Below are 18,722 nucleotides of genomic sequence, written 5' to 3' on the forward strand. Positions count from 1 at the left end.
TCCCCACAGAGATGCCCATGGCCATGGCTCAGCGTTGCCTTTGCATAAAGTCTCAGCGCACCCATCTCTTCCTGGAGGGGGAAGACCAGCTTCCAGCCCCTCCTCAGGGAGAGGAGGCATTCCCTCCTGCCAAGCATCTGCCTTTCAAACATCTTGAAGTGCATGGTTTAATGTCTGAATGTACAGAGTAAGTTACCTTTCCCTATGCTTGGAGAACAGAAGATGTGAATTTGGGTCTGTCACATCAGTGTAGTTTAAAAGAAAATCACCCGAACAATGCTCACTGGGGTAATGTCCTCCAGAAGATAGGCACTGCTGCCCACCCTCTCATGCAAGGTCCTTTGTGCACATGCTCTCTGATCCTCATAGCCTTGAAAGATGAGGACATTCCTGTCCTCACTTGACAATGCAGGGAATTGAGTTTCTGGGCATTTAAGTCACTAGGCCAAGGTCAGCGGGGCTGCCTGACCCCAAAGCCAGAGCTCTCTGCCTGCCCAGAAATCCACAGAGGGAAACCAGAGGAGAGCTTGGATCTGCACTGTGGTCATTTGGTGAGAACAGACCAGTGGCGTTGGAATGGGCAGTCCACCTGCTGGTCCCCAGACACCCTTGGGACCCTTGGGCTGCAACTTCCCAAGGGGAGCAGGAAGGTGGCCGTGGGAGGGAAGGAGCATGGACCTACAGACCAGTCACTTGACTTTGTTCCTTGGAAGGGCGTGCCCACATCTCCCACACTATCCAATAGAAACCCTTCATCTAAAACCAGGGTGCCAGGAGTTCCCTGCTTGAGGCTGCTGGTGTTTCCAAAGAGCCGAGCAGCGAGCAGCAGTCAGCTTTTGGCCCACCTCACCTCAGCCCACCTGTGACAATCCATGCCGAGGTGTGAAGAGCTTCCCTGGGCCAAGGGGAGTGCTCAGAATGACACGGAGTGGAGGACTGCAGGGGAGGGAGCACTTCCAGGAACAGGCGGTGGGGAGAGAGGGGACTAGCAGCAAGAGAGCCCAGCTCTGCACAGCCCTCTGCCTTCTGTGCTTTGGACGTTTCTGGTTGCTGTCCTGGTCCCTTCCCTTGCCCTTTTAGATGTTCCATAAAAATGTGCCCCAATGGGAAGAGCCTCTCACACCTCCTGTACCACCACAGGCTCCCAGGACACGCTCAACTCTGACCCTGCTGGGCTGGCTGTCCTGCCTCCCGCTCGGGCTGGCTCTGGGCAAGCCATTCCCTCCTCCCAGCCCGCTTGCTGCCAGCTGTCCCCTGAGTCCCAAGGCCACCGGCAAGCCCTGCTCTGGGCTCCTCCACTCGGGTTGTAGTCAGAATTCCTGGATAGTATCCTCCAAATAAAGGAGCCCAGCTGTCTAAAGATGTCTTGCTTGCTTGGGCCACTGAGATCGTTTTCTGAAATTAATGTCAGGGTGGTTTTCTTAAAAACCTGTTTTTTGAAAACAAAACAAAACAACCACAAAGTAGAAAAACCAAGGCAACCCTCTCTCTTCTCCACCTATTGGGGCATGTACAGTGGGGAGCAGAGTGGGAAAGATGCAGAAAAATTCAAATGGTGGGGTCCAGGGGAAGCACCTCCCTAATCCACCTGTGCGAGGTGCCACCTGCTCTGCGCTGTGTGCTTTACTCATCGTGGACCTCCCTGGTGCTGTCTGGGAAGCAGAGAGGGGCACCAACTCCAGGGAAGTTTCAGATAATCTTCTCCCCTTTCAAAATAGCTGGATGCAATTTTCTGAACCCAATGGAAGGCTGCCCCTGGGAGCAAAGGCAGAAACGTGTCTGTGGGCCGCCCAGGTCACTGTATTTTAAATGAATGTGGGCCGTGTGTGGTGCGTGTCAGGGAGCGGGTGCTGGCAGGACTGTGTGGTTCAGTGGAGGCACTGAACGCTGTAATCAAAGTGATTTGAATCTGAAAACAAAGCCTCCTCGTCCAGAAGAGGTAATGACCCAGAGCTGCCTCTTCCTTCGTGATTCACTTAGGTACACTGCATGTAATCGGGTGACTCATTCTTTCATTGGGCAGAAACATCACCTAGACACGCTAGGTCCTGCTGGGAAAGGAAACATGAACATTAAGCCTCCGAGGACCAGAGAGGGAGGTCCTCAGTGTGGCTCCCCCACCTCACCTAAGACGCCTCCAGGCTGGTCTCACTGCCCAGTGCAGAGGGCACCTTGAATGACGGTTCCCGTGCATAGCCTGGGACTCTTTCCTCCCCTTTCTCCAGCTTGGTGTGATGCCTCCATGTGGTCTGTGGGTTGGGCCCTGAGGTCGGGGAGCTGCAGGAAGCTGGGGTGAGGGATGGGCGTGGGGGATTGGCAGGGTCTGGGGATTGCGAGGCTCGGCTTGGGAGGAGAGACCTAGTGGCAAGAGTCAAGGTTGGTGCCCCTGGCCGGGCCTCATGGCTTTTTCCTTTGTTGCCAGTGGCTTGCCCTCGGCAGGCTGCGGTGGACTGCAGAGGTCTCTCATGTCAACGAGGCTTTCTCGCACAGCTTTCGCAAACTTGGTAGAAGAGGTCTCTTTGCAGCCGTGAAAGCTGGAGATGCAGAAGAGGATGGTCTCTGGCTGGGGGTTGTAGCAGGCACCATACCCATCGGGGACCACAGGACCATAGCAGCAAAACATCTCCATGGTTGTGGGCACCTGGAGAAGAAGACAGGTCAGAAGCTGCCTGCTCTGAAATGCAGCCTGCATTCCAACACTCGGGGCCTTGGCTGTGTCTTTGCTTTCCTGACTATTTGCCACCAGGGGGGTTTGACTGAATTAACCAAATCGACCAATTGCTTCAGCATGGATGGACACAGCCAGAGTCATAAAAACAAACACATCTAACTGCAGACATCGGAGGGAGAGGGGCCTCAAGCCCACTCCCGGGTGTGCAATCTGCTCTATTTGCGGAGCTGGAAGCTCCCAGAATGATCCGGTGCTGGATCTCGGGCTGAATCTCCCCTTCACCTGGGGGCAGTTTGAGGCACGAAGGCAATCAGGGTAATTTACTAAATGGCACCCTGGTGGCACCCAACAGTTAGATGCTTCCCAGAGGGAGTAATTTATGAGCTGGAGGAAACCTGGCCCATCCTCTCTGTCGATTTCCCCGGCTCCTTAATTACTGTCAGTACTGCCTGGCTGCTCTGACATGCTCCTCACAGCCCGCCATGCACAATTACCCCACGCTGTGCGTTTCAAAGATTGCCATCAACTGGAGTTTTAGTTATGCACCTAGTATGATTTGAATTCAGAGTGCTGAGATTTTGTAATCTGTATCACAGATCAAGAAAGTGTGTTTCTGAAGGCATTCAAGCCATAAATGCTACTTTCCAGTTGGAAAATAACACAAAACCCCCCCACACCCCAAATTAATTTTATTAGCTGGTCCTATGGGAAAATAGAAAGGATCCTGTGCAGGTGCAGGGTCTGGTTTGTTTCAGACCCACAGGTTTCCCGTGCTGTGTACTTGGGCCTTCGGAAGTGACACTGGCCGTTTTAATGGGGCAGAACAAACCATTAGTCTTGCGAATAGAGTCACCGCATTGTCAGATAAATTTGCCGTGCAAACAGCCGAAGGCCGTAAAGCCATTCCAAAGCACTTTTTGCCCATGGATGGTTTCCTGAAGAATTTATGTTGTTGTGTTCTGCCCTGGTTTATTTGTGTCTGAGTGCTCACTGCCCTAATGACAAAATCAAATCACTGAGTGGACTCCCGTCCTCACACACAGCTTTCTCAGCCCCTTTTATTGCCCACGTCCAGCTGTTTGCAGTGAGGTGGAGGGTTAGTAAATTGACAATTGTGGGGTATTTCCTAAACTCTCCTTTCCCTAGTGGATTTCGTCCTGTCTGTGTGACAGTAGTCCGCCAGCAGGACCAGGCTGCAGTGCTGGTTAGGAGCTGTTAGGCTGCCAGCTGATCTCCTGCTGCCGGTCTCTTGGCACTTGGTAATAGTACCCGTGGCCTGTTTGGAGGGCCCGTCCGGGCCAGGCACCGGGCTGGGCTTTCTCCTACCTCATCACATCTGGCTCAGAAGACTTCACTCTGGACCCGTCAGGCGTCAGAGCCTGTGGCTCTGGAACACCCCTCTTGGGTCATAGATTGGAAGGTGGGATCGCATAATGGTCGGGGTGAGAGAATGGGTGTGTTTCCATCCTGTCTCCACTTCGGCTACGGTGGAGCCTGTGTTTACTCCCATTCAGAAGACAGGAAACGGCCTCCTAATTGGCATGTATATCATTTTGCTGATGGTCACATGGCTCATCAGAGGCAGAGGCAGGACCCACCTGACTCCCGCCAGGGGCCTTGTGGCCACTGAGGTCTTTGGAAAGCTCACTGGTTACACTACTCTCGGGCGATGACCGCATGCGGCATGTACCTGGCTGGTGGAGAGGACAAACCGGTTGCTCATCAGGTATGTTTCATCCTTGAACATCTCAGGCAGCTCCTTGCACACGTCCCGGGCCAGCTCCCGCAGCGCCAGCAGGTGGTTGTCGATGGCCATCCCTGTTATGGCCTGGGTAGTTGGGGACAAAGAACAGGAGATGGGATGTGGGCTCCCCCACACCTCCTCTTCCCCTCCTCTCTAGTCCACAAGACTAATGGTGACTCCAGTGGCCACAGCTCGTGCTTGCCCAGTGCCTGCTGCTGACAACGCGTGTGAATGGCCGCTCGGGACTGACGCTTTACCACGCTGTCTCTGCTCCCGGGGCCCTTGCATATTTTTGTGTGCACAGAGTCAGTTCAGAGCAGATTGGGTTCTAACTTGAGACATCCGAGTGAAAGGCCAGTGAGTCTGAGAACCCCCTACACACCAAAACCCATAGCCACACAGTGCTCTAAGTGGAAAGAGTGGGGCTGGCATGGCCACTGTCATTACAGCCTGCTCGAGAGGGGGTCAGTGAGGGGGCTGAGTGCCGGGCCCAGGGACTACTGGGTCCCACCCAAGCATCGGGGAAGGCATCCCAGGCTATCCTGGGAAGAGTCTCCCAACCAACACTTTATGCTGCAGCAGGAGCCCAAGAAACAAGGCATGGAGGGCGTCGGGTCTGTTCCTCAGTCTTGCCCGCTAGTTCATGGGCTCAGGATCAGTTCGGTTAAACTGGATTCATCATCGAAAAAATTGATTTGAGACTGGAACTACACATCTTAGCAGAGGCTCAGCTGATAGTTTTAAGGGGAAAGAACTAGTTGAATGATGTAGGGTCTTTTTCTTGTCATCATAAGATATTTAAACTCTAACCTAAGGATAGGATAATAGCAGTGAGGGCTCCAGCATTTCAATGTAGGAAGGGTTCGGGGGGATGGTGAGGCGGGAAGTGGGGCCAGGGTACCATTCCACACCTCTCCCACTTGAAGCTGGGTGTGTGGTGTGCACACTGACTCTTTTGGACTACAAGTTTATTTGGAGCAATCATGGGAGCCGATGGAGACTCAGAGGGCCACCCCAACCTATAGCAATAATTTTTGGGTGAACATCAGGGTAATTGTGAGTAGCTCTTGGGGTTTCGCACTTATGTCAGATGGCCGGGCTGCTGTTGGAGGCCCACACAGGCGGAAACCTCCCATCACAATGCACTTGGCTTAGGTTTACAAGGCACGTTTTGGGATTTGACAGCTGTTCCCTTTCAGTTGAGAATGAATGCATGAAGATGACTCAGAGGCTGCAGTCTCTCTGAACGCACCTAATTATAGGCTGAAAAGACGTACGTTACACAACCACAGCTCACTTTAGATGTGCCCCGTTAGGATAGAGGGGAAGAACCTTGAGTCAGTCTATGAAGTAGACCACTCTGTTAACGTCTCTGGGTACCTCTGTGTAATCCCTGCTTTGTGTGGGTCCATAGAAGCAGCTGCTCTGTAGCCAGCTCACCCCCGTTTCCACCACCTCTGAGCTAACTGTAGCAAGAGGGGGCTGCGTTAACAGATCATTTGGCTGAGAGCCATGAGTAGTAAAGAGTAAAATGACTCAGCACTCAGCCTTCCATTCATTCATTTAGGGAATCTCAACTGAGTGCCTACAATACACCTGATGCTGCACGGTCCTGGAGCCACAGAGAAAAAGGCTGTCATAGACTCAGTCCTTGTGGAGCTCACAGTGTCACCGGGGTCAGATTTTCATCAACCAAGCAAACATATGGTCATAAACAGAAGTGAGTGCAAGGAAGGAAAAGCACACAGTGCTGGAATAAGCCGTGGGGGAACTGGACCGCCTTGCTTGCCCGCCGTTGGAACTGACTTCCCCAGGACCACTGCCAGCTGTACTGCCAGTCACCAGGAAGTTTTCTTGCTGCTTCCCGCTTTCCCTCACCCTATGGCCACCCAGGCACCGGATTCATCTCCCAAGCACCCTAGTATCTCTCCTCTCCCCACCTCTTCTCTTTGATTCAGTTCTTACCAAGTCAAAATCATTAACACAACAGAACCCTATGGCAATGCTTTTTCCTGGAAATTTTCATAAATTTAAATTTGTTATCAAAGTTATATATTTATATGGTTTACAAATCCAAATAAGCCAAAGGCTAAGGTTACTTTACCAGCGCTGAGTCCCACTCCACAGCGGCAACCCCTCGCAGTTCTCTTTAGCTGTGTCTTTCTGGCATTTGCGTTCATGTTCCAAATTCATGGTTAGACTGCCACTGCTACGTTTCTCATTTTCACCCATAATCTTGTTACGGAAGGTGAAACTTTAGCTCCTTATTCCCCTGTTGCCCCAACACGTGTCTGCTCTTCCATCCTCCTAGAATTGTTTTTTCTTTGTTGTTTGATCAGTATACAGCATCATCACATATAAAGATCAACATACATGCTTATAATTAAGCAAGTATTCATAGCTGGGTCATGTAGTATACTAGGATTAGATTTCCTTTCTTATTGAAATTTTTGTTTTCTCTAGAATTAACGTTTTAAATTATTTAGTTGTGTTTTTTTTTTATATGTGCTTAGCTTTCTGTGTATCTATTTGTAACTGATTCCTAAACAGTCAGCCAGAATTTCAGTCCTCCTCTTCTTGCCCCTCTATGGACTGATTGCTCCCATGTCTGTTGAACAGCTGTCAGTGTCTGATCTTTTGCTATTATCTGGGGAAATCCCACTACCTCTTTCTTGTGTTAAATCTTCTGTTTTTTTTAAGCTTTTGGCTTCCTCTTTCATGTTTTATTTTATCACTTTAGAGGCCTACATTCTCCAGTACCTTTATGAGAAAGAGTGCTTAACAAGTAAAATTTTTGAGAACTTGTCTGTCTAAAAATGTCTGTATTCTATCGTCACATTTGATGACAGTTTAGCTGGGTGTGGAAATGTGTGCTGAAGGTCATTTTTCCTCAGAATTTGAAGGTATTGCTCCACTATCTTCCACTGTCCATGATGCTGTTGAGAAGTCAATTGCATCTTTATTATGGATCTTGGTACTTGATATTTTTTCTCTGAGTGATTTTAGAATCTTCTTTTTGTCTTCAGTGTTGTGAAATTTCCTTTGGTATGAGTATTTTCCATCTACTATGCAAGGTTCTTGGTGAACTCTCACAATAGGAAAACTCATGTTCTTTAGTTCTGGGGAAATTTCTTGAATTATCTTGTTAATGATGCCTCCTCTACCATTTTCTCTTTCTGAACATCTATTATTTGAATATGGTCCGCCTGGACTGATCCTCTTTTCTCTTCTATATTTCATCTCTTTGTTTTTTGGTGCTTGGGGGATATTGTCTGAGCTTATCTCCCAATCCTTCCACTGAATTTTTTCTACCATATTTTTCCCCAGAGTAATTTTTATTTCCTGGAAAACTTTTTTAGAATTTTCTATTCTTATATGAAGATGTAATAACTTCTTTTGTCTTTCAGACAGTCCCAATGATCATTTTTAAAAAATGTCCTCTTGTTTCCTGTATTGTTTTCAAGTTTCTTTAAAATATCTTAAATTAAGATTTTTTAAAAAATTAACAAAAGTGTTTATGTTGGTTTCAGACTTTTATGTTAGCACCACTCCTCAATGTCTGGTGATCTATGGCTATCTGTTTATATCTAAGAATAAAGCACTGAAAAATGATTAGGAGACTGGTGAGAATGCATTTGTTAACCTGTGTGCTTCACTGTGGGGTCAGCTGACAGGGCTCTTTCACTGGGGACCCCAACCATGAGTTTCAGTGTCTTCTCTCTTGGCCTGGTCAGTTTCACCACAGAGAAATCTTCTAATTTCCTGCTGGGGGAGGGGTGATAGTAGAGGTGGTTCCCAGTGTGTGTGGAGCTGAGTGGCTGGAGGGTTTACTATGGAGGACGCAGACTTTGATCAATCCCCTTATTTTTAGTATAGTATCATCTCCCTCAGCTGTGCCTGGTATCCTTCCACTTCACCCTCTCTGAGAATAAACTTTCAGCCCACCATTGGAGAGGGATGGGGTAGTAGCCTGGCTGCATGGGGTGGGAGACTGGATCTGAGGGTCTAACTGCTTCTTATATAGATCATTAACTGCTATGGTTTGAATGTTTTGGTCCCTTCCAAAATTCAAGTACTGAAACTTAATGGCTAAGGTGTGAGTATTCTTAAGAGGTGGGGCATTTTAGAGGTGATTAGGTCATGAGGGCTCCTGCCTCATGAGTGGGATTAAGGCCCTTACAAAAGAGGCTTCACACAGCATTCGGCCCTTTTGCCTTTCCACCTTCTGCCATGTGAGGACATAGCGTTTGCCCCTCTAGAGGACACAGCAAGAAGGCACCATCTTAAAAGTGGAGATTGGCCCTCACCAGACAGTAAAGATCAGATACCTTCCAGGGCTTTGATCTTGAACTTCCAGCCTCTAGAACTGTGAGAAATAAGTTTCTGTTCTTTATAAATTACCCAGTCTCAGGCATTTTTTTATAGCAGCACAAACAGACTAAGACGTCAACCATCTTCTTTTCATCCCCACCCCACCCCCACTTTTTGTGGGTGCCCCAGTGCCTGAGCCATCCTGAGGTTCTACAGTGCAGTTCACTGGGCTCCCAAGCTTCTCTCACTGTTCTCTGAATCAGTTGCCATGAGTTCTACTTTCCAGCTCTAAAACTTTGTGGTCACCTCCTTTCCCATTCTCTTTTCCCTAGTGTATTTATGGTTAAAAAGAAAAATTCCTTGGCTGTTGTCTTAGAGCATTTCAAGGTTAAATTCTCCATGTGTTTGATCTACCATGTTGACTCAGAGTTCACGTCTTCCTCTTCACCCCTGCCCTGTTCTACTCCAGTCCCTACTCCGGCTCTCTGTCAATGTTAGAAAGGTTCATATTAGTGGCTCTGCCTCTCAGCAAACCAGCCCCCACTCCAGCCAGTCCTTCTTCTGTCCACTCACCAGAGTATGCTTTGTAATGGGGAATCCAACCTCTCCTGCTCCTCTGTCCTTTGCAAGCTGCACTCACTGAGCTACTTGCTTTTCCTTCAATATGTCCTACTCTCTCAAGACTCTTTGCCTTTGCACATGCTGTTCCCTTCTGGGCCACATCTCCCTTCTGTGTGTGCCGGCTAAGCCTCTCTTCACCCTTTATGTCTCATAGTCAGCACCACCCCTGGGAAGTCTTCTCGGCTTTCCCAAGCAGAGGAACAAGCTTGCTCCTCCATGCTCTCTGCTACTTCCTGAGGGCTTTTTTCATGGGGTTGGGCTTCATGTCAACAGGCCTTTCCTCCCAACTACCGAAGGATAGGGTTTATGGACTGCATTTTTTGCTTTCTAGCGCCTTGCCTGGCTAAAACAGGAAGACAAAAAAATGCCTACTGAATACATGAAAAGGTGCTTAATTTTTCCCAAAGAGAACAAACACTTAACTATTTAGAGGAATTAGGGACCTAACAACTGAATTAGAGAAAAGGCTACATTGGCTAGTTCTAAAATCCCAAAATGCATTGTACTTGCTTTCAAGTATATGGAGTGAATTTTGGTCAACTCCTTTTCATAGATTATATGATCCTTCAAAGACTATTGGAATGATTTGCAATTAATATATTGATCACCAGTCCAAGTAGTTGCTTATTCTCTATTGTTTGTATGCCAATGACGGCTTTGCAGTACCAGAAAATAAACTATTTCCCTAAACTAGAGAAACATTCCCCTTAGGATTTTGGTTTCACCATTAATTTTCAGCAAAGACTTTTTATTCACAGCTAGTATAAATAAATACACGGAGAACAAGAGGCAAAACTAGCCCCAGGTGGGAATAGCTACCGCTGCACCTGACGTTGGGCAAGGCATGGGAGCCCACGCCGCTGGCTGGCGGTGCTGGAGCCCAGCCCCTCACATTTGACTTCTCTTGTTGTTTAAACTGTAAAGCGCTGTGCATATCAGGTGCTATCAGTGTCATTATGTTCGTTTCAAAGGGGTTCAAATAGCATTCATTGTACTCCGTGTAAAAAGCAGGAATGGTCTGTTACCTGGGTTCTAAAAATAAGAAAAAGGAGGCTGAGAGGTGGGGTGGCCTTGCCAAGTCACCAGGCAGCTGGTGGTGGGGCCCTCACACAGGGTCTTGCACCGTGGCCCGACTCTGGCAGGCCCTGGGCACCGCTCGGATGCCGCAGTCGTGAGACGGTGGGACGCCACTCACCATGACTGTGTACTCGGTCTGGGCGCGGAGGGCGTCCTTCAGGAGCGGCAGCTTCTCAGAAGCCTGTCAACAGAGCAGAGGGGCAGTGCACGGGGCTTTCAGACGCTGCCCAGTGACACACAGAGTCCGAGGAGCCGGTCGCCAGGGAGCCCCGTGCACAGAAGGCCAGAGCGGCCTCTCTGGTCTCTTTGTGGTTCCGCAGGACAGGGCGGGACTTACGGGCACGGCAGCCTTGTGGTCAGTCATGGCCCGCACAAAGGTCAGTGCCTCTGGAGTGGCCGATCTAATGTTGTCCACACGGCCCTCCTGGAACCGGCGAATGGACGCGCTCTCGTAGGTGGGCACCAGTCTGCCGTGGAGCCTGCGTGAGATGAAGGATGAGTGGCAAAGCGTAATTTATTCCCCGGGAATCATAAATGCCGAAAGAAAAACAGCCTCCGCAGGCTTCGTGTGGCAGTCCGGCTGTGCGCGGCGCAGTATTTCACGTTAAAGCCGCCGGCGTTCGGGGGTGGGGGGGTCCCCAGGCCGGGCCGAGCCACCCACACTTGCGTGCACCGGGGCCCCCGCGCTGGTACAACATGAACAACTGACTGGTAGTTCTTAAAAAGAATTCCCAGTCTGGTGGGAAACCTAGAGTTTTCTGTGAGACCCAAGGCGTGTTTGATTAATAGCACAGAATGGAATAATTGTGCAATTAATCATTCACACCCTTGAGGGAATCCTGTTTATTTAAAACGGTTCAGGCATGACCCCTGGCTGGAGGCGGGGAGGGGCCTTAGTGGTGGTGAGCAGGAGCTGCCGCACAGGCCGACCCTTCCAGGTGTGGGCTGCCAACAGCCCCGGGGCACCTGCTGATGTCTGCCACCGGAGCAGCAGCGACCACGCCCTCCCAGCCCGGGCAAGCCCCTTTCCTTACATGTGAGAGCAGGGCGAGCATGCCTAGACTTGCACACCTGGCTGGCACCCCCTTTGTCACCAGTCAGTAAATTCCCTAGTGCGGTGGTAGGGGAAAAAGACAGAGCTCAGAGAGGGGCAGAGACGGCCCAGAGTCACACAGCAAGTTGTGGCCCTGCGTCTCAGCCCTCTGGGAACACTGGGTGGGCTCCATAGAAGGAAGGCCGTGTCTGGTTCTGCACCGTGTGTGGCACCTCATGCTTGGTGAACGGGGGAATAAGCTCGGCGTGTCTCCCAGCACTGGCAGGGAGCTCCCCTCCTGCACCTCTATGGGCCCCAGAGGCAACGCCATGGCCAACTCCAATTTAGGCAGCTTCCAGGTTTCTGCTGAATCTAGAAGCAGATCGAAACAGTTGTTTGTGTTACAGCTCAGACTCTGAAGAATGCCATCCACGGGAAGCGGGTCCACCGATAGCACTGGCTTTTCAGTGAGCCCGCAAGCCTGGGGCTACGTCCATTCCTGGCCCGTCCAGTGACAGAACGGCCCACTGGAAGGTGGAGGAGGGGTGTGCTGTGTAGGCTTCACTGGCCCCTCCCAGCTGTGGACCTGAAGCTCAGAAGTGCTCAAAGCAAGGGGTCTCGGCGGCCTCCCAAGTGAAGGCTCTGGCAGGACTCTGACCTCATGGTCCCTCTCAGCCTTGTGCCCTCTGAGCGTCACAAAGCATTTATAACAGCTCCAGATGGCAGGCGGGACCCGCCACATCTCAGTGCCGGTGAGGTTTCTGCATCTGCATGTCTCCGTGAGAGCCCAGTCTTCACGTGGGGCGACATCAGCCTTCTCTAAGGTGTCCTGATAGGACGGCCGCCCAGAGTGGCCTCGTTCACCTCCCTGAGAGCCACAGCCCCGCAGCGGACACTGGGGAGCTATGTCCGCATGGGCGCTGCCTGCTCATGGGTGAGACTCCTGGCCCTGGCTTTATTGCAGGGTCACACCCACCACAGGTGCTGCAAACTGAAAGCAGGTTCAGGGGACAGCGCTGGTCTGTCTGCACCAGACGGTTTAGGAGCTGCTGCTTCTGGAGCCCAGGAACCCGCAGGAGCAGCCCCATCTTCTGGGAGATCCATTTTGCATTTTGGTTTTTCCCGCCTCCTATGAAGGCCAACTGGCCCCTCCCCCTGCCTTCACCCCTGGCACCCCACTCTTCACCCCTTCCCCTAACAAATAGCCACCAGGGCTACCTCTGGAGAGCTATTTCTAAATCCCAGCCCTGGCCAAACCTCACATCTGTGATTCAGTCCCTGGCACCTACTCTGCGCCAGGCATGGTGCAGGCACTGGAGACACCCTGAGACCCCCGAGCGTCAGGGTTGGGGGGACCATCCAGAAAACAAAGTCAATACATCCATCAACAAAGCACTTCACACCAATAACAACTGCCTTGAAAGAAAAAGAAAACACAATGTGGTGTGATGGAGAATGGGGTGGCTGCTTCAGATGAGGGCATCGGGGAGGGTTCTGGGGTGAGGCCTGGGATGGCAGGGGCTGGTGTGGGAGGAGCCGTGCCGGAGGGAGAGGGCTCAGGGAGAGCCCTAGGGGTGGCCAGTGCACAGGGGCCCTTCTAGGCTTTCGTTCTGAGCTTGGTGGGAAGCCATGGGAGCTTTCCCCCTGGTGAGTGATCTAGTCTGATTTGCATGTTTCAAAGTTCACGCTTCCTGGGTTATTGTTGGATTGGGACAAGGAGGAAGGGGAACAGATGCTTTGTCTAGGGGGTTTCCACTGAGAACTAGATGGCACTAGGAGATGCTGTGTCTACAATGGGAGGGACACATTGACCAGAGGGGGCTTCCAATAAGGAACAGATGACATGTCAAGGGGCCTTCCAAGGACTGGGCAGATGTTTGGTCTACAATAGCAGGTGCCCAAGGACTGACCAACCAGAAAGAGGTAGAAAGGACACAAAGTAGAGATATAAACAAGGCAACCAGAGTGTCTTTTGGAGCATTATCACAAGTAAGGTGACAGTATCTTCAAGTGATCTACCCTCGTTAACACAGTAAAAATCATACCCACCAGCACCGTGACAGTTTACGAATACCATGGAAACCTCCGGAAATTGCCTTACAAGGTTAAAAATGGGGAGGGCCCCCAGTTCTGGGAATTCTCCACCCCTTTGCAAGAAAAATCATGAATATTCCACCCCCCACTTAACATAAAATTAGAGAATCAGCATAAAAGGGAAAATCTTGTTAAACTCGGGGTCTCCTCCACTGGCAGGGGTTGACCTGCTCCTTCTCCAGAATGTACTATGCTTTAACAAACTTGGGCACTTCACTCCATCGACTCAGAACCAGTAGCCATTCTTCAGTGCTGGGAACCAGGAACCAGGGAACATGGACCTGACATCTGGTCCCCACACTTGACACTATGAGGGGACACCCTGGGAGTGTGCTGCGGTTGCCCAAGCACGAGATGAGGCGGTCTGGGGAGGGGCCAATGGCAGTGGAGGTGGGGGGCAGGGGACAGGGTCAAGAGCCCCCTGGGGGAGTGCTGACGTGGAGGCTGGGGGACAAGAGGAAGGGGTGAGTCAGGAGGAGTCCAAAATCTTTGACCTTGTCCCATTTCCTTAGCAAGTGGGGAAGGCTGGGGAGGAACAGGCTATAGCCACAGGGCTCAGGTGGGAGGAAGAGCAGCCTCCTCCCCCTCGAGGTCCTCATCCCCTCAGCTCCGCGATGCAGCCCTTGGAGCTCTGTGCCCTCGGACCGTCGCCTAGGCAGTTCCGTGAGGCCACGTCCTTTCTTCTCTTTTCTGGGGTTGGATCTATTGACTCCAACTTGAAACCCAGTTCGGGCAGTGCCTCCTTCCACACAGCCTGTCTTGGTCGTCCCGCAGTCCTCTAGGTCCACTGAAGGCCACCCTTCCCTCCAGGACGCTTCTGGGCCCTATCATCTAGAGCACCCTGTCAATCAGCCCACCTGGGTGCAGGCCCACCCACCTTTGCTCACCTGTAGAAGGCCAGCTGGAGGGCTACCTGGATGAAGGCGTCAGGACTGCATTTCTGCTTTTTAATGAATGTTTTCCCGTAGTTGTCAAACTTATAAACAGTGAAGTCGAGATTCTTTACTATTCTGTGGGAGGGAAAAAAAAAATGCTTTTATTGCATGCAAAACAGAATGCAGGCACCACAGATCCACCCGGGCTTCCTGAGGCGGGTCTGCGTCCCTGCCCGCCAGGAATGCACCGTGGCATCAGGGACACGTCTTGACCTATGACAGTGGCAGGAGGCACGCCAGACCAGGGCCACTCTGTGATGAAGGTGGGTGGGGAGGCGAGCCTGGATGCAGCGGTGAGGGGCAGGGAAGGGCACAGTGGGCAGGGGAGAGACATTTGCATTGGCACAGAGAACACAGAGAATACTGCCCGCAAACCAAACTGCCCGGAAGCAGGCTTCACAGACGCCCTTCATCCAGCCCGTCTGCGACGGTGTGCAGCCGCCCCACGGTGTCCCTCGGCATCTGGCCCTCCCGGTGGAGCTCATTGCGCAGGTGGCCAGAGCAGCATCTCCTCCCAAGACACCCCTGCGGCGCTGCGGGAGGAAGGGCCTGGGTTCTGGCCGCTTGTCACCATCACCACAGCAAGGGTGGATCATCTGGGGCTTTGCCAGTGGCCGGAAACCTGTTTTACCCAGAAACTGTTGCTGAGCCTCCGGTGACAGGCCCGGGCCTTCGTCACTGTCAGAGCAACAGGAAAATCCCCCAAGTCTACGCTGAGGGTCTTGAGCACTGGCCACTCCACATTGACAGATCTCCTCCTTCAAAATGAGTCTGGGGTCTGGGCCGACCGCCCACAGGAGCAGTGCCCAGCAAGGTCCACCCACCTGCCCACCAGTCACATGTGAGCGCAGAGTCCTGGGTGGACACCTGACTCCCACTTCCTTCGGGACTCCGTGCTCCCCACCTGCCCCTCCTTGAATTACTCCTCCTGCCTATAGGGGCTTAGCTCTTGGGGGGCCCTGCCAGGTGCTGGGGGCCCTGCCAGGTGCTAGGGACCCAGGGGGGGCTTGAAGGGGGCCCAGTTCCCACAGGAACTTGCCCCTCATCTCGCCTGTTGACACACTCCTTGGACAGACTGAGTTCACTGTCACTGCAGCCCCTTGGAGACCTCTTCCCAGCTGTGCCCGCTCAGACCGCCCCCTTTCCACAGCTGCTCAGGACCCCTAAGGCTCCTCCTGTGTCCCCACCTGCAGGCCTCTCGGGCTCCCCTTATCCTTAGAGAACATGGGGTCTGCTCATGTCCTCTAAAGTGAGCAGGCTCCTTCCTCTCCCTGGGACCTCCCGGCCCACCAACTCACTCCTCTGGAAGCAGCCTTACCCCGGAACAATGCTGTAGAGTCTCAACTCGAGCATCACTTTGTAGAAAACCCGAGGCTTCCCCTCCCCAGCAGCTGTCCATAGAGGGTTCCTCTCCACCCCCTGGCCTCCTGGCCTGGCCATACTCTGTCCCTCAACCACGCTGTTCCCCCAAACCCTGGTAGAGAATCCCCCAGGGGCTCTTCACCACCAGCAGGGCAGCTCTGCAGGCTCCACAATAGGACAGTGAAGCTCTTTACAGTGTGGCCCCAACTTCCCTTTTGTGCCCCAACTCTGGCCATTCTCTCACTTGCTGGTCTCCAAACCAGTCTGGATCATTATGAACCTGTACAGACTTGAACAAGCTGCTTTCTGCCTCGTTCCCATCTGCCTGCACTGTGAACTCCTATCCATCCTTCAAGGCCCATCTCTGCAAACCCCTCCCTCACTATGCTGGCTGAGTTAAAGCTCCTATCTCTTTGTGGGTTCAGATCTGCATGGCTTTCTCTGGTTTCGGGACTAATCTTATTGTGCCACACATGTTTTGGTCTGGGGTCTACTTCCTCCACTAAAGTGTGGAGTGATGGCCCCAGGGAACATAAATTTCTGTGAGGCCTGGCATGTGTTTGAGGAATGAATGAATGACTGTGTTCATGCTCACTTACTGAATGAGGAATGAACAACCACAGTCCAGATCTGGTTGCCAGCCCAAAGCTGCCAGCACAGCTGGCTACTGCCCCACACCTGGCCCCCCAAGACGGGCTCACACGCATCCCCTGCCTGGATCCCGTTAGGGCCTCAACAGCCCCCTCCCCTTGGGGAAAAAGGGCCCCTTGTCAAGTTGCAGTGTAAATTCAAGCAAATTGAAATAGCTTGGATTCAAATGACCTATTCAAAACAGTTGCTTGTTACTCCCTGAAAGCACGGGATGATTTCTCAGCTTGACTCTGCTCAGTCAGGTGAAACCTGCCAAAAAAAATAGCTCCACGTTTGCATTTTATGGAAATAATGGATACTTCAGCAAGGTTATTTCTGCGAGAGTTATAACTCCCCTGTAGTTTGACTACATTTCCATGAGGACAGCAGTGGAGCCAGGGTCTTTGGAAACTTCCAGGATGCTGGAGCAGCTGGGGGTGAGGGGCAGCTGGCCCCCAGAGGACCACCTCGAAGGAGACTTTGGCCTTTCCTTACCGTTGAAGTTTTTCCGCGGAGGAGGCCAGGTGGCCTTGAATTTCTGGGGAGCATTTCCACCTCAGCCTCCGGGGGGCTGGGAGCTCGCTGACGGAGTCCGCTCGCACCAGCTTCTTGCTGCTGTTCATCCTGCGGAGACAGAGAGGCGACCTCCTGAGGCCCTGCCATTGGAGAGCCACGGGGCTGCACGGATCTCTGCCCTCTGCAGTCACCTGAGCTGTTGGTGTGTGTGGCCGTGCAGTTTCAGGGGGCACGAGCTGCCCCTGAACCATGGCACAGCGGAATAAACCGAGGCTCAGAGAAGCCACCAATATTAGTAGGTGGCAGAGCCGGGCTTCCACCCAATTCCTCCTGACTCCAAAGACCATTATTTCTTTTCATTTTTGTCCTGTTAGATCACGTGACACCATTAACACACAACACTTGGAAAGACACTTAAGAGCAAGCTGTGTTCTGTCTACCAGGGCTGTCTGTCTACTGGGGCTGGCTTGCGTTTCAGTGGCCCCAAAGAGTTCCGTGGAAGAGATTGATTGAGGACATCGATGCAGGGAGAAGACCCTCGGAGGGAGTGGGCAAATTTGTGAGTGGAGGAAGAACACTGTGTGTATAAAGCCCAGAGAAGCCTCGGTCTGGCCAGCTCAGAAGCTGGAGAGGGACGCAGCCTGGGGCACCCTCTGTGCCGGGTCAGCGCTTGGCCCAGCTCTGGCTCAGCACAGACGGCTGGGCTTCCCGTCTGCTCAGGGCAGAGGTTCCTGAAAATTCCTCGCCACGCCTCTCCCCGATGGCCCTAAGGTCTGCACCTCCATCCATGGCCCGTGGAGCACATGAAGTCTCATGCTAGCTGGGTTTCCAATCCACCCTTCGCCAAGACACTTTGCAGACTGACGCAGCCCCCCAGCAGCCACCCCCGTTCTTCCCGGCCCTGGCAGCCTGCCCCACCCCCAGACTCACATGTGCTTGAGCAGGTGCTCCGTGCACTGCACCAGGACGATGCCGTCGAACGGGGAGTGTTCGCACACCACGCCACAGGTGCCGTCTCGCCCCACCACAAACTGCAACGGGGAAGAGGGCGTGGGCAGACCCTGAGACAGCCGGCATTTCAAGCCAGTCCCTCGGCTCCAGGTCAGGCCCCCCAGCTTCTCAGGAGCGCCCTACTCCAAGGACACCAACACACACTATTTCCTGAAGAGAATGCTGAACAGTGACTGTGGTGGCCTGAGAACATGAGAGTCTCAAGACAGCTCTAAACTGTGCGACCTCCCTGCCACGCAGGCTCTGGGCCGTGCAGGTGGGGCCCACGGTCCCTGGCTGGAGCAATGCAGGGATTCCTTTGAGCTCACACCGAGTCTGCACGGTGTCCTCGGGGCGTGGGCAACCCCCGTCAGCCTCTCTCAGCCCTGGTTCCCCTTCCTGCTGCACGTCGCAGCCGTCGTCCTGCAGTGCTTGTGTGACAATTCATCTGGGGGACCCCGTTTGTTTCAGCCCCACTGATTTTATTCCCAGGAGTGAGACCAGAGTCCACTCTGCAGTAGATGCTTGATAATTTTGCTGAATGAGTGAAAATGAAGGACAATGACCTGATCTGGATGGTAAGCAGATCCCTAGAGAGAAATAAAATATCCCTCCAAAGCATAAAGGAGAGGTGCATGAAGGGTGCTCTGTGAGTTGCCGCCTGGGCTTTGAGTCAGGGACCCACCCCCTAGCTGTGCTGCTGCCGGGCACTGGAGAGCCTCCATGAGACACTTCAGC

General features: G+C 52.4%; 1 protein-coding gene across 1 annotated transcript in view; it reads right to left on the bottom strand.

Moving 5' to 3' along the window:
* Positions 1-2,371: 2,371 nt before the first annotated feature.
* CHAT (choline O-acetyltransferase) overlaps positions 2,372-18,722 on the bottom strand; it is a 49,408-nt gene continuing 33,057 nt past the window's right edge. Inside the window, exons 9-15 of the mRNA XM_069460499.1 lie at positions 17,925-18,025; positions 16,974-17,102; positions 14,439-14,561; positions 10,762-10,903; positions 10,543-10,605; positions 4,362-4,499; positions 2,372-2,641 (exon numbers count right to left, since the gene is read on the bottom strand). Coding sequence (XP_069316600.1) covers positions 2,372-2,641; positions 4,362-4,499; positions 10,543-10,605; positions 10,762-10,903; positions 14,439-14,561; positions 16,974-17,102; positions 17,925-18,025 — 966 coding nt within the window. The remainder of the gene's footprint in view (positions 2,642-4,361; positions 4,500-10,542; positions 10,606-10,761; positions 10,904-14,438; positions 14,562-16,973; positions 17,103-17,924; positions 18,026-18,722) is intronic.

This window comes from Eulemur rufifrons, chromosome 28 (genome assembly GCF_041146395.1).
Source record: "Eulemur rufifrons isolate Redbay chromosome 28, OSU_ERuf_1, whole genome shotgun sequence".
Lineage (NCBI taxonomy): Eukaryota > Metazoa > Chordata > Mammalia > Primates > Lemuridae > Eulemur > Eulemur rufifrons.